The sequence below is a fragment of the Macaca fascicularis genome, chromosome 1, assembly GCF_037993035.2.
Source record: "Macaca fascicularis isolate 582-1 chromosome 1, T2T-MFA8v1.1".
Lineage (NCBI taxonomy): Eukaryota > Metazoa > Chordata > Mammalia > Primates > Cercopithecidae > Macaca > Macaca fascicularis.
In genome coordinates, this window is record NC_088375.1 from 167447618 (window position 1) to 167463668 (window position 16051).

The 16051-nt window shown below is 40.9% G+C and overlaps 1 protein-coding gene across 1 annotated transcript in view; it reads right to left on the bottom strand.

Annotated features, from left to right (window-relative positions):
- Window positions 1-16051, bottom strand: part of IL23R (interleukin 23 receptor) — an 86782-nt gene that overhangs the window by 26753 nt on the left and 43978 nt on the right. Inside the window, exon 7 of the mRNA XM_005543084.4 lies at window positions 13263-13419. Coding sequence (XP_005543141.3) covers window positions 13263-13419 — 157 coding nt within the window. The remainder of the gene's footprint in view (window positions 1-13262; window positions 13420-16051) is intronic.

A 16051-nucleotide genomic window follows, 5' to 3' on the forward strand; every position in this document is an offset into this window, starting at 1 on the left:
GTTTTAATTGATTCGCAGTTCCACATGTCTGGGGAGGCCTCAGGAAACTTATAATCATGGCGATTGGAGAAACAGGCATGTCTTATATGATGACAGGCCAGAGAAGTGTGGAGCAAAGGGGGAAAAGCCCCTTATAAAACCATCGTATCTCATGAGAACTTACTATCACAAGAACAACATGAGTGTAACTGCCCCCACGATTCAATTACCTCCCACAACTCACGGGGATTATGGGAGCTACAATTCAAGATGAGATTTGGGTGGAGACACAGCCAAACCATATCATTGACCATGGGGCAAAGTGTGTTTTGTCATCCTTTTAAAGTGACCGTTTAAAGAGTATTAATTATATCTCAGGTAACATGCTAAACTTTACATGTTTTCTCTCATGTAATACTCACAACAACCCAATCACACAGACAATATTATTGTCCTCATCACACGGATAAGGAAACAAAAGAGTAGAATGGATAAATAACTTGCTCAGAGTTACATAGGTAGAGAGTGAAGAGTGGAAATTCCCATCCAGTTCTGACAGGTAGTCTGTGCTGATCTCATTAAATTAATAACTCACTTCCACAGCAGGATGGCTCAGGGTGGGCAGCAGAGTCAGCCCTGCAAACAGCCTCTCCCAGGATGAGACTTAGCATTGCTCCACTGAGGGCTCGCCATGGTGTGTTGCGGCTGCCTGGCCTTGTGAGGCTCTCAACCCCACAAGCCCTACTGTGCTAACCCATTTAGCACTGATGCTTTAAATCTTCTAGCGTAGAGTTATTTTCTTCTTAAAACCGACTACTTTCCTTTATTACACAAGTAATACATGCTAATTACAGGATGCTTGAAAAGTATTGAAGGGTATGGAGAAGATAACACAATTTTATATTTGTTTGCCAACTAGAAACTATTATTTTAAAAAAATATGTTAACAGTCTTTTGTGTATATCGGTAGCCTAGTGGAGATCATACTCTTTAGTAAATGTTTTGTCTTGCCTTTTGTATTCAATTTTTTTTTTTTTTTTGAGACAGAGTCTCACACCATCACCCAGGCTAGAGTACAGTGGTGTGGTCTTAGCTCACTGTAATCTCTATCCCCTGGGCTCAAGCTATCCTCCAGGCTCAGCCTCCTGAGTAGCTGGAATTACAGGTGCACGCTACCACGCCCAGCTAATTTTTGTACATTTAGTAGAGATGAGGTCTTGCCATGTTGGCTAGGCTGGTCTGAAACTCCTGACCTCAGGTGATCTGCCTGCCTCAGCCTCCCAAAGTGCTAGAATTACAGGCATAAGCCACCACACCTGGCCTTATTCAATATTATTTAATAAAAATTTCCTCATTGTATTAAAAATTGTTCAAAACATCATGCTATGATGCTATGGCTAGTTAATATTTCATCATGTTTTACTGTATTTATTCAATCATACCCCTACAGAGAAACTGTATAGCTCAGTGGTTTCAAACACCAACTGCACACTCAAACAAAACTCAGTCCAAGTCCCGGCCCTACCAGATGGAGTTCCACGGCCCTGGGCAAGTTGTTTAACCTCTCAGTGACTCAGTTTCTTCATTTGTAAAATTAGATAAAAGCAGTGAGGTCATGAGTTTTGATGAGACAGTTCATATCAAGCACTTAGTACCATATTTTACACAAATAAAACCTTAATCAGCATTAATTATTGCTATTGTTGAACTTTTAGACTGGTTCCAAATTCCTACTATTATAATTAGGTTTTGGATGTATATCATTGTACATAAATTTCCTTTCCACAGATTGTTTCTTAAGGCCAGATCTCTATAAGAGGAATTACTGAGCCAAAGGGTGTAGACATCTCTGAGGTTTCTTGATTTACTTTTGCGCTTGCCAATCTTGATGTTGAAACCACACTAACCAAGACCTGCATCATAAAGGCTTTGATTAGAGCAGACACGTGAACTTTTCTGGACCTTTCAGGAGGTTCTAGATACTCAAGAAAGAGGAGTCATATTAAAGGAGACAAAGGATTTTTTTTTTTAAATCATTGAAGATTCACCCCCACCCTCCCTCCTATTTTTCTCAAAACACAAATACCTTCTTTTGGTTTCTCTCTTTCGAATCTCCTTTTAATAATTCAACTGTTTCACAGCATTTAAATGCCATTTCTCCAAGCCAGGCCAGTTTAGCTCTGTGGTCAGAATTCAACATTATCGGGCCAAGGGTAAAGAGTTGAGTATGTCAATTAGCAAGGCAAAACTAATGCCAACATATCAAATAGGCACCAGAAGCCCAGGGCAGGGAAAACGATGTGTCAGAACAAATTCATTACCACACCTTGAAAAACAAGTCAAGCAATGAATCATTTAGTGGATTACAGTGTCAGCGGTGTATATAAGGGTAGCGGGGTACACATAGACATATTCAAGGGTTTATCTTCCTTCCTATATTCCTAGGCTGTAGGTACTTGGTATGTAGCGAGAAGGTAAGAAATCTACATATGGCAGTTACATTGTTAAAAAGAAAGAAAAAGAGGAGGAAAAGGCAAAAAGCAGTAGCCACCCAGGATTTTTTTCTAAATGACAAGGACCATACAGAGAAGGTCTGATGTCAAAGTGTAGCAAAACTCTATATGAAAGAATGGACAGCTTCCAAGTCTACACAGTGGTCAACAGATTCCTCAGAAGTACACCCTTGCTCTCCAGGCATAGCATGCTCCAATCTGAATAGTCCAGTGGACATTTGCCATCTTTTATTTGCCCAGCACTAGGATATACTTCTTTGTGGGCATCCTAAAAAAGCCGAGAGGCAGTAGGGCTACAAGCAAATGGCCTAAACCTCGCCAACCAGATGCCCCTCCCCTAACACCCAGGCTGTGAATGTGGACGGGGTGACACAGGGCTTCAGGAAACCACTTAGAATCCAATGTGGGCACCATAGCTGTATCCAGGATACAGTGACAGTGGCACCAGGGCAGGCAGTGGCAGTGATCAGTGTCAGCTGCAGGGTCCTCGCCAGACTTTTCCTAGGCTGTGATTTTGGCTGTGGTTCTGGCTCCTGCTCTCACTTGGATCCTGCTCATGCCAATTCTGCCAGGCTTTCTACAGATTTTCAGCTACCTTTCTAATCATTCTCTTTCTGCTTAAGATAACCAGGCTTGATTTCTTTTGCTTACACCTAAGCACCCTGACTAGTAAAAACTGCAATTGGTGGTAGTGGTTGGGGAGGTAGGGAAATGTAGCAGGACAAATGATGGCGTCATAAAGATGTCCGTGACCTAATCTCTGGAATCTGTGAATAGGTTACTATAATATTATGAAGTACATACTTTGTCTTCATCCTGCTTTTCTGGCATACAAGTTCTAAAATCCTCAGAATGCCCAAAGTGATAACTGTTATTTTGTATGCTAATGAGTTGATTAGTGGCTGGCAGCCCCTATGTAGCTTCAGGATGGGGGCTATTCAGAGGAAAGATCAAGGCATGATTAGAAGGTTGGGGTTTTTCAACCCATCCCCAACCTCCAAGAGGGGAGAGGGGCTGAAGGTTAAGTTGATCACCAATGGCCAGTGGTTTAATAAATCATGCTTATGTAATGAAGCCTCCAGAAAAACCCAAAGGCTTAAGTTCTAGGAGCTTCAGGAGAGCTGAACACCTGGAGGTTCCTGGCAGGTGATGCACCTGGAAAGCCTATGGAAGCTCCATACCCCTCCCCACATGCCTTGCCCTCTGCATCTCTTCCATCTGGCTGTTCGATTGTATCCTTTGTAATGCTGTTTATCATAAACCAGTAATTATAAGTGTTTTCCCAAGTTCTGTGGGACATCCTAGCAAACTGATCAAATCAGAAAAAAAGGTCATGGAAACAAACCCTAACAAACAAACCCTATAGCCAATCAGATGGAAGTATAGGTAACCACCTATTACTTGAGACTGGCATCTGAGGTGGGAGTTGTAGGATCTGACACTATGTCTAGGCAGGTAGTGCCAGAGTGAATTAACTTAGAGGACAACCAGCTGGTGTCGCTCAAAGAATCTGCTAGAGAATTTGTTGCTGAGGGGGAGAAATCCCCACACACATGTTGGTAACCAGAGGTCACAGAAGTGACCTGTGTTGTAAAAGTACTGTACAGCAGGAGAAATTGAGTTTGTTCTTTCTAGTCAGTTACCTTATAAGGTAAAAGGGAATTGAGAGGGAGTGGCTATCCTAGATGATATGGGTTGATCCAGTAAAATCACAAGAGTTCTTATAAGCAGAAGGGAGAAGGGTGAGAGTCAGAGAAAGAGATTGGAAGATGCTATGCTTCTGGCTTTGAAAATGGAGGATGGAGCCATAAGCTGAGGAATGTAGGTAGCCTCTAGAATCTAGAAAAGGCAATGAAACTGATTCTGTCCTGCAGCCTCCAGAAGGAGCATAACCCTATTGACACCCTGATTTCAGTCCGGTGATTGTGATTTTAGATTTCTCACCTCCAGAACTATAAGATAATAAATTCGTGTTGTTTTAAGCTATCAAGTTTGTGATGATTTGTGACAGTAGTAATAGGAAACTAATACAGAAGATGATGACTTCAAGAAGAAGCATAATCATAGGCTAGGCATGGTGGCTCCTGCCTGTGAGTCCAGCACATTGGGAGGCCAAGGTGGGCAGATTGCTCGAGTCCAGGAGTTCAAGACCAATTTGGCAAACATGGTGAAACCCTGTCTCTACAAAGAAAAAGAAAAAAAAAAGAAAGAAAAATAATTAGCTGGTCATGGTGGTGCATGCCTGTAGTTCCAGCTACTTGAAAGGCCAAGGTGAGAGGATTGTTTGAGCCCAGATCTCGTGAGCTGAGATCATACCACTGCACTCCAGCCTGGGTGACAGAGAGAGACCCTGTCTAAAAAGGAAGGAAGCAAGGAAGGAAGGAAGGAAGGAAGGAAGGAAGGAAGGAAGGAAGGAAGGAAGGAAGGAAGGAAGGAAGGAAGGAAGGAAGGAAGGTTCTTTTTTCTGTACTAATAGGTTGCAAACTTCAGGGAAATTACAGAACTCTTCTGAATTGTTTCCTATTCTGCAGGAACTAGGTGGTTTATTAGAGGCAGGACCTGAAGAAGGTTAAATAAATCCAAATGAAAAGTGTAAAGTGATTAGTATTTCAAGAAACACTGTGTCTGTTTAACATGGGTTAGTAACAAAGAGTCTATAAGTTCAGAACCCATCTCTATGTGGACAATTCACAAATCTCTAATTACAAATAATAAAATGTTTGAAAAATACATTCTGTGTGGCATCATCTAATTTGCATTATATTTAATAGCACCAATATTTAGTTCCATTGACATAATATTTGCTTTTTCCCTTTTAGCCACTTAAAAACCTGAAAAATTAATGAGCATCTTTAAGGAGCCACTGGCAGTGCAACAACTAATACTGTTTTGTGAGAGTAAAGCAAAATGTTTAATATCTTGCTCACACTTGCCTTCCTCTGGAAAACTGTCAAAGAAAAAAAAGAGCAATATGATTTATCTGGGAAACTTTTCTATGGCAAGTAGCAATTCAAGCAAGTTAATTAGTCATCGTGAAATGTGACTGCCCTTCCCTCAGGCCTCTAACCTGTTATTAAAGGGATTATAGAACCTGTATCTTTTCTTCGTTAAAAAGGGACCTATATTACAATGCAGAATTGAAAAAGATACCTGGCTAGCCATTGTTTTTTCACCTTTCTAAAGTCAGTAGTAGCAAATGTAGATGACTGACTTATACATTTTCAGTGTTGGTTTTCTACACTGACAAATTGTCTTTTCCCCTTTGGGGCTCTTTCTGCAATGCTGAAAAACCCCAGTATAACAGTGGCTATCAAGATTGGTGGATCAGAAGCTCTAACTTCAGCAGCTCTCAGTGGTTCTCATGATCTCAGCTGAAACCTCACATCCAGAGACAGGGTGCGTTCTAGGCAGAAGAGGGTCATGTGTGATGTGATGGTTAATTACGACAACAGTCCTGTATCCTGTGCTTTGCGGGGTTCCTGTAACACCCAGGTGGACTGGGGTGGCCAGTGACTCAGGAGAAACAGGAAACAGAGAGGGGACCAGATAGTACTAGAGATAATGGCCTAAGATTCTCACATGCCCACCCTTTTCTGTCCCCCAAACCACTACTACTAAGGCTATGGTGATACAGACAGGAAACAGGAAAATACTGAGTAAATGAGGGTGGTTCCCTGGCAGAGGTCCCACCCTCAAGCCTGGACACCCACAGCCCTAAATAGAAGCAGGCATTCTTGTTTTCATGCCCAAAAGTTGCCTTTTGGCCCACTATGCCCCGCTATCCTGTAACCATATAAACTCCAGACCCCAGGTTCCAGAAGCAGACAGAGAGATAAACAGAAGAGCAGAAGAATGACAGAATGGCTCGGCAGAGAAGGAGAGAAGAAAACGAGAATCTGAATGCCAAGAGAAGTTCGGTTGGGGACATTCGGAGAGGAGATCAGCCACTGGACAGCCAAACTCCAGGGGAAGGTCATCTTCCCACTCTATCCCCCTTCCCGTTCCCTATCCATCCCTCTGAGAGCCACCTCCACCACTCAATAAAACCCCCACATTCATCCTTCAAATCGGTGTGTGACCCGATTCTTCCTGGACACTGGACAAGGACCTGGATACCAAGAGGGCACTGAGCTGGTTAACAGTTAAGCTGTCTACGGACAGCAAAGCTAAAATAGTGCACTGTAACACATTTCCATTTGGGCTTTGGGAGTCGCAGACATCCACCCCTAGATGCTACTGTGGGGCTGAAGCCCCAAGGTGCTCGCCCCAGCTCCTACACCTGCCCGTTTGTGTGCTCCCCCTCCCATAAGGGACGTGAGCAGGTGCCTTGGCCAAACAGATGAGCCACATAATATGCGACAGGGGTCAGGGAACTCTCCCATTTCGATGACTTGGGCAATCATATCCACACTGCCTTTCTGTCCACATTTTCTGCCCATTCCCTATGTTGTCTTTTATGACACTTCCCTCTTAAAGAGTGTCTGACCTCTACAGCAATGGTTCTTACACGTCACTGCAGATGTATCACTTGGCAAAGGGCTCAAGAATCTGTACTTCAAGAAGTGCCCAAGCATTCAGGCCAGGCACAGTGGTTCATGCCTGTAATCCCAGCACTTTGGGAGACCAAGGCAGGGGGATCATTTGAGGTCAGGAGTTCGAGACCAGCCTGGCCAACATGACGAAACCTTGTCTCTACTAAAAATACAAAAAAAAATTAGCCAGGTGTGGTGGCACATGTCTGTAGTGCCAGCTACTCAAGAGGCTGAGGCAGGAGAATTGCTTGAATCCAGAAGGCGGAGGTTGCAGTGAGCTGAGATGGTGCACTACGCTCTAGTCTGGGTGACAGAGCAAGACTGTCTCAAGAAAAAACAAAAACAAAAAAAAAGTGCCTAAGCATTCTTAATGTAGATTGTCCACAGACCCTCCTATGAGAAACAGTGCTTTCTAGACGGCCCATAACTAGCTGGTAAAGCACATGATGAATTGCCCGTGATGGTCCTGTCTTGGCTAAGACCACCTTTTTTACCTATCGTTTATCCTCATCTCAGACTGCCCCTTTCTTACCTATCCTATCCAAAACCTCCTATAGTACTATGGTTTCATTCTCATCACCTACCCCAAATCTGCTTCCACATCTTGTATTCACGCCAAAGTAGCAGTAGTCAATAGCATCTTCTGGTTCTTTTCTCATGCATTTGCATTTCCATAACAAACACTGCATTAGAAATGAAGCTCTGTTGGCATAGTTTTATTACTAGCTAATGTGCAGTGAACGATTTTGTTTGGCGGGCAGATGCAGGACCCTACTAAGTCTCTTAGGAAGGAGACTAGCAGAGCTATAAATAACATGGGTGCTGGAATCCCATAGCCTGAGTTAGACCCTGGCTCTACCGTTTACCAGCCTTGTAATGTTTGGCAAAACTGCTTGGGCCATATGGTCTTCATCTGTGCAACTGGGATAATCATTATACTCCTTTTATAGAGCTGCAGTGATAAAGAAAGAACAATTCATATGTAAAATGCTTATCAAAATGCCCAACACCTAGTAAGCATCCAATAAATGTTAGCTATTTTTAATTATTATCCTGAAGTCACCCTGGGATTCAGTCTGTTAATTGGTCTCTTGCTATTATACCAGATAGAATAAATGGGTATTCTGGAGGATTGATTTTCTTTTTCAGCATAAGGCTCTGTTTGTCCTATTAAAGTCCAAATACTCTAAGTAAAACAAACAAACAAACAAACAAAAAAAAAAAAACCAGAATAAGTCATTAAACTTGATTATAAGTGAGTTGGTTTGGTTCATTTCTGAGACCAGGTTTTTAATGGCCAAGCCAGGCACTATTCAGAGGGAAAGCCATGCAAAAGAATAAGAATGCTGAGGCTGCAGGACAAGCCATACCCACTTTAGGATTTGTCCTCTGGTCTTAGCTGTAGGCAGAATTTTGCAAACACATTGTATTGAGATGAATCAATTCAGTAATACACATGTCAGAATTTTAGAGACTAACTCAGGAAAGTCCTGCTTGGAAGAGGCATTATTGCCTGGGCTGTGTTTCTTCATAAATAAACCTTTAAGTACTGGAAGAGTCTGGCTGGCCAAAAAACCTCATTATCAAACAAGTTGGTTAAATAATGAATTACAGAAATGATATCATTTTATTTTTTCAATTGTGAGGCAATTCACTCTTCAGCTGTGAAGTCTGATTCTTACTGCTTTCATTTATATCTTTATGTATGATGCAATGTAATTTACATAATTATTATGCTTGATTTTTACTGTGTGTCTTCTCCAGAAGGAAACTTCTCCAAGACAGGGAATTTTGTTTCCTTTGCTCACTGAGGTTCTGCAAGGATCTAAAAATGCCTAGCACATGGTAGAGGCTAAATGAGTATTTTGTGAATGACTGTCTTTTCAGAGATCCCTTTTTAAAAAGCAATCAATATTAAAGATTCGCTAAAAAGCAGTTTGAAAACATACATCAGCATCTTAAAATGTGCCTAACTCTTGATGCAATAATTCCTCTTTAGAACTAAAGGAATAAAGACCATTTATATACAAAGCTATGCAAAGAAGTTTATTGATAATAGATAAAATGGAAATGACCTAGATGTTATTTAAGCAGGGAAATGCCTAAATAAATTATAGTACATACATAAACAGGAATGCTGTGCAGCCATGAAATCAGTTTTCAAAAACTTAGCAGGGTAGATTAAGTAAGAAAACCAGGATATAAAATAGCATATACACCATAGCCCCACCCATTGAAAAAATGCATAGGAAAAACTAGTATTAAATTAAATAAATGTAAATAGTGGGTATTTTTAGGTTGCACACTACGATAAACTTACATTGCTTTTACACACAGAAAAAAAGGTACATTTCCAAAGAGATTTAATATGAGCACTTTTCCTAACATACCTTTACTGTTTCTCATGTAACGTGTCTTAGAAAGGAATTTATACCAAGAGAATAGTCTATGATTTCTCTTAGCTAACATGTTAAACTTTGATAAATCCAAGTTTTCAGGGGTACTTAATTTTAATTGGTAATTTTGTCTCTTAAGTGATTTTTCTCCTTAGGAAACAGACTTTAAATTTAAACTGGGTGTTCCTATTCCCTTCTACCTGAAGCTTAAGACTTTTATCTTTGTTTTATTTATTTATTTATTTATTTAGAGACAGAGTCTCTTTCTGTCGCCCAGGCTGGAGTGCAGTGGCACGATCTTGGCTCACTGCAACCTCCACCTCTCGAGTTCAAGAGATTCTCCTGCCTCAGCCTCCCAAGTAGCTAGGATTACAGGCACCTGCCACCATGCCCGGCTAATTTATGTATTTTTAGTAGAGATGGGGTTTCGCCATGTTGGCCAGGGCGGTCTCAAACTCCTGACCTCAGGTGATCCGCCCGCCTTGGCCTCTCAAAGTGCTGGGATTACAGGCATGAGCCACCACACCCGGCCAAGACTTTTATGTTTAAAGAAGAATATTTGTAGTCCTATACTTAGAACACTTAAGTAAGCTGCTCCTCTGCTTCCCTGAAATTAAAGAATGAAATTGCTAAGGGATGGTGGGGAAAATGCACAGTATTTTTGACACTGGGATTAAGAGCCTTATAATCTACCAACTGAGCTAGCCAGGCAGTTCAATATTTTGAATAAGAAAACTTTTGTTATAGTTTAGGTGTCATTACCCACTAGCAATGTGCTATTTAGCAGGTCGTGCCCAGTTTCTGCTTTTGTAAAGTAGCGCTAATTACACTACCAAATGTGGTTGACATCATAATCAAACAAGCTTATATACAGTAGTACTTTGTAGGTAGTTATCAATTTGCATAATCTTGCTAGGCAGTTATAGAGTTCATTAAAAAATAATTGGCTTATCAACTAAATTCTGACTATTATAAAACGGCATCTAAAGTCCTATGAATTGTTAACAGTATCAACTTGACAGAACACCTTCAATTAAAAACTAACTTTTAAAAAAGAGAACTGATACTGAGTACTGAAAATAATTCCCTGGCTGGGTGCCACGGCTCACCCCTGTAATCCCAACACTTTGGGAGGCCAAGATGGGTGGATTACCTGAGGTCATGAGTTCGAGACCAGCCTGCCCAATATGGTGAAACCCCGTCTGTAAGATTAGCCAGGCATAGTGGTGCGTGCCTGTAATCCTCGCTACTTGGTAGGCTGAGGCATGAGAATCTCTTGAACCAGGGAGGCAGAGGTTGCAGTGAGCGAGATCACACCGCTGCATTCCAGCCTAGGAAAAAGAGCAAGACTCTGGAAAGAAAGAAAAAGAAAGGAAAGGAAAGGAAAGGAAAGGAAAGGAAAGGAAAGGAAAGGAAAGGAAAGGAAAGGAAAGGAAAGGAAAGGAAAGGAAGAAAGGAAAGAAGGAAGGAACGAAGGAAGGAAGGAAGGAGAAGGGAAGGAAGGAAGAAAGGAAGGAAGGAAGGAAAGAGGAAAGAAAGAAAAGAATTTCCTAATAAATTGTTTCTTTAACATTTTTAAATTTAATTTCTGTTTATTTTTATTTTTTTTAAATAGAAGCAGAGTGTCACTATATTTCCCAGGCTGGGTTTGAACTCCTAGGCTCAAGCAATCCACCTGCCTCCATTTCCCAATGTGCTGGGATTACAGGCATGAGACACTGCACCTGGCCAAAGTATTTCTAAGATTTGGGCAGTAGGAGGTACCAGAAGAGCTTTGCAGCTAGTCATGCTCTTTGCTCCCTCTACTAATTTGGCAGCCATCAATATTTATAATGTATATCAAAGTGCCTTGAAAACATATAACACAATTCCAGAATGTTATAATAATGCTGTGATTATAATAAAGTCCTTCATTTCTGAAAAGAAAATGTTGAATCTAGTGTATAAGGTACCTACAGTAGGGAGACATCTTTAGGTTAGTGGGGCCATTAGTACTACTACAATTACAATAGATTCATTTTATTATTCGCTTCAACTGAAGTCTATTTGGCTAAGATGTTATTGAATGGCATCAGTAAATGAATATAAGCTAATAATATTAGGAGTAGGAAAATATCTAAAGATAATAAATCAGCTAAATCCTGTTGATGAGAAGAGAATTCTGTGTTTAAGAGTGCTTTGCTTTGCATATAGTAGATAACGTTTATTGGTATGATTGTTTGGTGTCTCCTTTAGGAGAATATGTTCTGAATAATATTTTCTGAGATGGAGTCTCACTCTGTTGGCCCGGCTGGAGTGCAGTGGTGTGATCTCGGCTCACAGAAACCTCTATCTCCTGCCTCAGCTTCCTGAATAGCTGGGATTACAGACATGTACCACCGTGCCCAGCTAATTTTTGTATTTTCAGTAGAGATGGGATTTTGCCATGTTGGCCTGGCTGGTCTCAAACTCCTGGGCTTAAGTGATCCAACTGCCTCCACCTCTGAAAGTGCTGGGATTACAGGCATGAGCCACCACACCCAGATTATATTTATCAATACATGTTCTTAGCTTATTGTATGGCTCACAATTGCCCAGGATGTCACCCAGGTTGGAGTTCAGTGGTGTGAACATGGCTCACAGCAGTCTTGACCTCCCAGGTTCAAGTGACCCTCCTGCCTCAGCTAGCATGGTAGACTGCATCTGTAGTCTCAGCCACTTGGGAAGCTGAGGCAGGAGGATTGCTTGAGCCCAGGAGGTAGAGGCTTCAGTGAGCTATGATCAGAGCCTGTTTAGATAAATAATTCTTCCTGTAGTCCCAAAGCAGCTGGGACTATGGGCGTGGGCCACCATGCCCGGGTAATTTTAGTTGTATTTTTGGTACAGATGGGGTCTCTCTATCTTGCCCAGTCTGGTTTTGAACTCCTGGGCTCAAGCAATCTTTCTGCCTTGGCCTCCCAAAGTGCTGGGATTACAGGTGTAAACCACTGCACCCAGCCTCTCAGGTGGTTTTTATGCCCAGGAATGTTTGAGAACCATTATACAAATTACAGTAAGCCTTAAGAAAATCAAATCAAAATAACAATTTAAATGTTACCATCTGCCCTAGAATAGTTTTGTCAATTTTGGTCGAAGTTAAAGAGAAAAAAATATTTTGTAGTTTATTTTGTTTTTGTTTTAAACTTATTTATATTATTATTATTATTATTATTATTATTATTATTGAGACCAAGTCTCGCTCTCTTGCCCAGGCTGGAGTGCAGTGGTACAATCTCAGTTCACTGCAACCTCCACTTCTCGGGTTCAAGCGATTCTCCTGCTTCAGCTTTCCGAGTTGCTGGAATTACAGGCACCCGCCACCATGCCCAGCTAATTTTCGTATTTTAAGTAGAGACAGGGTTGCCCCATGTCGGCCAAGGAGGTCTTGAAGTCCTGACCTAAGGTAATGCACCCACGTCGGCCTCCCAGAGTGCTGGGATTACAGACATAAGCCCCTGCACCTGGCTGTTTTAAACTCTTTTAGGAAACACAGTCTTGGTCTGTCCTCCAGGCTAGAAAGCAGTGGGATGATCACAGCTCACTGCAGCATCAAACTCCTGGGCTCAGGCAATCCTACCACCTCAGCTTCCCAAGTAGCTGGGACTACAAATGCATTCTACCACCCAGGCTAATAATAATAATTATTTTTTTGTACAGACTAGGGTCTCACTACATTGCCCAGGCTCATTTCGAACTCCTAGGCTCAAGCAATCTTCCTGCCTTGGCCTCTCGAAGTGCTGGGATTAGAGGTGTGAGCCACTGAGCTCAGCAGAAAAGATACATAAAGAAAAGTCCAAGAGAATAAAATATATAAGTGCACTCACCTGTTTCAGGTGTTTTATGAAAAAATGGTGAACTCCAAGCCTGCCAGTACCTTTTGCCTGTTTCTTGACATCTCACTTGAAATATGTACTTGATGTTTGGCTCCAAGTAGAATTCTGACTGTTGCACATATGTAAAATTGGTGTCAAATTCTTTAACCTAAAATGGACGGATAACAAGAATAAAATATGGTGTGCTTTTAAAACAGTTATTTTATTTAGCGAAAATGTATGGAACACCTATTATGTTCCAAGCTCTCTTCTAGACTCTAGGAAAACAAAGTGTTCTTTATATAAAACATGACCATACATAACCAAATACTGTCTCAAACATTAAAACTGAAATACACACTACTTTCCTTGAGATGGAGTCTCGCTCTGTTGCCCAGGCTGGAGTGCAGTGGTTTAATCTCGGCTCACTGTAACCTCTGCCTCCTGGGTTCAAGCGGTTCTTCTGCCTCAGCCTCCCAAGTAACTGGGACTACAGGCGTGCACTACAACACCTGGCTGATTTTTTGTATTTTTAGTAAAGATCAGGTTTCATCATGTTGGCCAGGCTGGTCTTGAATTTTTGACCTCAAGTGATTCGCCTGTCTTGGCCTCCCAAAGTGCTGGGATTACAAGTGTGAGCCACCGTGCCCAGCCCACACTGCTTTATGTTTGACAACTGTCTCAAATCTTGAGAAAGTCCAAATATAATATTATATATATATTTATATGTGTATATATATATATATTTATTTGTGTGTGTGTGTGTGTATATATATATATATTTTTTTTTTTTTTGATAGGGTCCCACTCTGTTGCCCAGGCTGGACTGTGGAGTGCAGTGGCTCAATCACAGCTCACTGCAATCTCCACCTCCTCCTGGGCTGAAGTGATCCTCCTGCCTCAGCCTCCCAAGTAGCTGAGACTTCAAGCATGCACTACCATGACTGGATAATTTTTTATTTTTTTTGTAAAGACAAGGTCTCATTATATTGCCCAGGCTGGTCTCCTGGACACAAGTCATCCTCTGCTTTGGCCTCCCAAAGTGTTGAGATTACAGGAGTGAGCCATCATGCCCAGTCTTAATTTTGGAATATATTCTTAATTTTGGAATATATTCTTTTAATGGGGTGGAGAAATGGTAGCTGATAGCACCTGTTTGAATTTCCCTCTCCCCTGCAGCTGGATATTTAGATCAATAATTCTTCCTGAATGATGAAATAATTTTACTCGCTAATGGTGACTTTTAGAAAAAAATACCTATAAGCTAAGCTGTAAATTGGTCCTCATTGCAGGTTATTGCAGATTCTATAAGGCCCGATAATATACACACACACACACACATATATGTATATATCTATATATGTGTGTGTATATATATATGTGTATGTGTCAGAGAAAAATTAAAATATTAAGAATGTTGAACTGAGAAATCCAATGGAGGATAAAGAAAATAGCTGAGGGATAAACACAAAAATCTTTTTTTCCCTGGAGCACTACACCCTGCTATAAAACATAATGAAAAATGAGCCCCAAACAAGCTGTTTCAGTTGGCAGAAAGAAACCAAGGCATTTGTACAGCATCTTCAGTATGTTCTAGAAACTGATTTACCGGGAAAAGTGAAGCATGATTGAAAGGCAGACATAAAATATGTCAATATGCCTAGAAATGCATTTATGCAACAACTAGGTGAAAGCAGTTATCAGATACTCATGAAAGAGAAAGTTAGAACGATTGAGATTTAAAAAAAAAAGAAGAATGAGGTATCAACCTCTCTCAGGGATACTTCCATTTAAAACCCAACCTTAGCATTAATCCTTAAAACCTGCAATGCTCTGAAAATGTAAAATTCATGGAAGTATTTGTTTGGGGATGTCATCTGCCCTAGAATAGTTTTGTCTATTGAGAGATGGCTTATGGAAATTCTGAATGATATTTTTCAAATTCTGCATGAAAGATATCATTCAGAGTTTCCATAAGCCATGTCTCTATTCATGGCCCTGGAAATTTTCTGCAATGTTAATATAACTGGAGAGTGTCTGAGGTCTCCTGGGATCTAGAGAAATTTTACCTACTGTGCCAAAGATTTGACTTTCAAATGCACTCTGCTTCATATTAGTGTCTCTTGTAAGGAAACTGTTATTCTCCAATATGCTTCTTACCATTACATTTATAGATAAGTCCTCTCGAAGGAAAGAAATACCCTAAAGTATAGCCAGAATTCCGAAATAGTAAGAAGAATGTTACGGAACTGTTATCAGTTGTTTAAACCATGAGACAAACCAGGTGGCTGCTTAGGGCCCTGTAAGTACAACATGATACCTCAGGATGATATCTTTGGAGGCTAAAACGAATATTGAAAAAGCTGGACTTAATTGAACACCTCTGTAAATAATACAATTTAAAGAGTGCAAGAAATTTTGAAATAAGTCAATTTCTACTTAGAGCCTCAACTCTGAAGGTTGGGGGTCATTGAAACTTAATGTTCATCAGTTTGAGATCTCTCTTTTCTTAGGTTAAATATAAGTTCCTGGGAACATCCTTGGGTGGAGGGAAGAAAAGTCTCCAATACAGTTAGAGTTCTATAATCCCTCTACCTTTCCCAACTATCAATGTGGGACATGGCACAGGATCAGAGGGTCCTTGGTAACCCACCAGTGTCTAAACCCTTGGTTTCTCCCTTTACCCTACAATCTCCTCCTCTTTCTGCCCAGGTAATTTTTATCTAGTGTTTGGAAGAGGAGGGAAATGGGGTGGTGATGGGGAAACTTATTTGTGACTAATCATATGTTCTTCCACATTT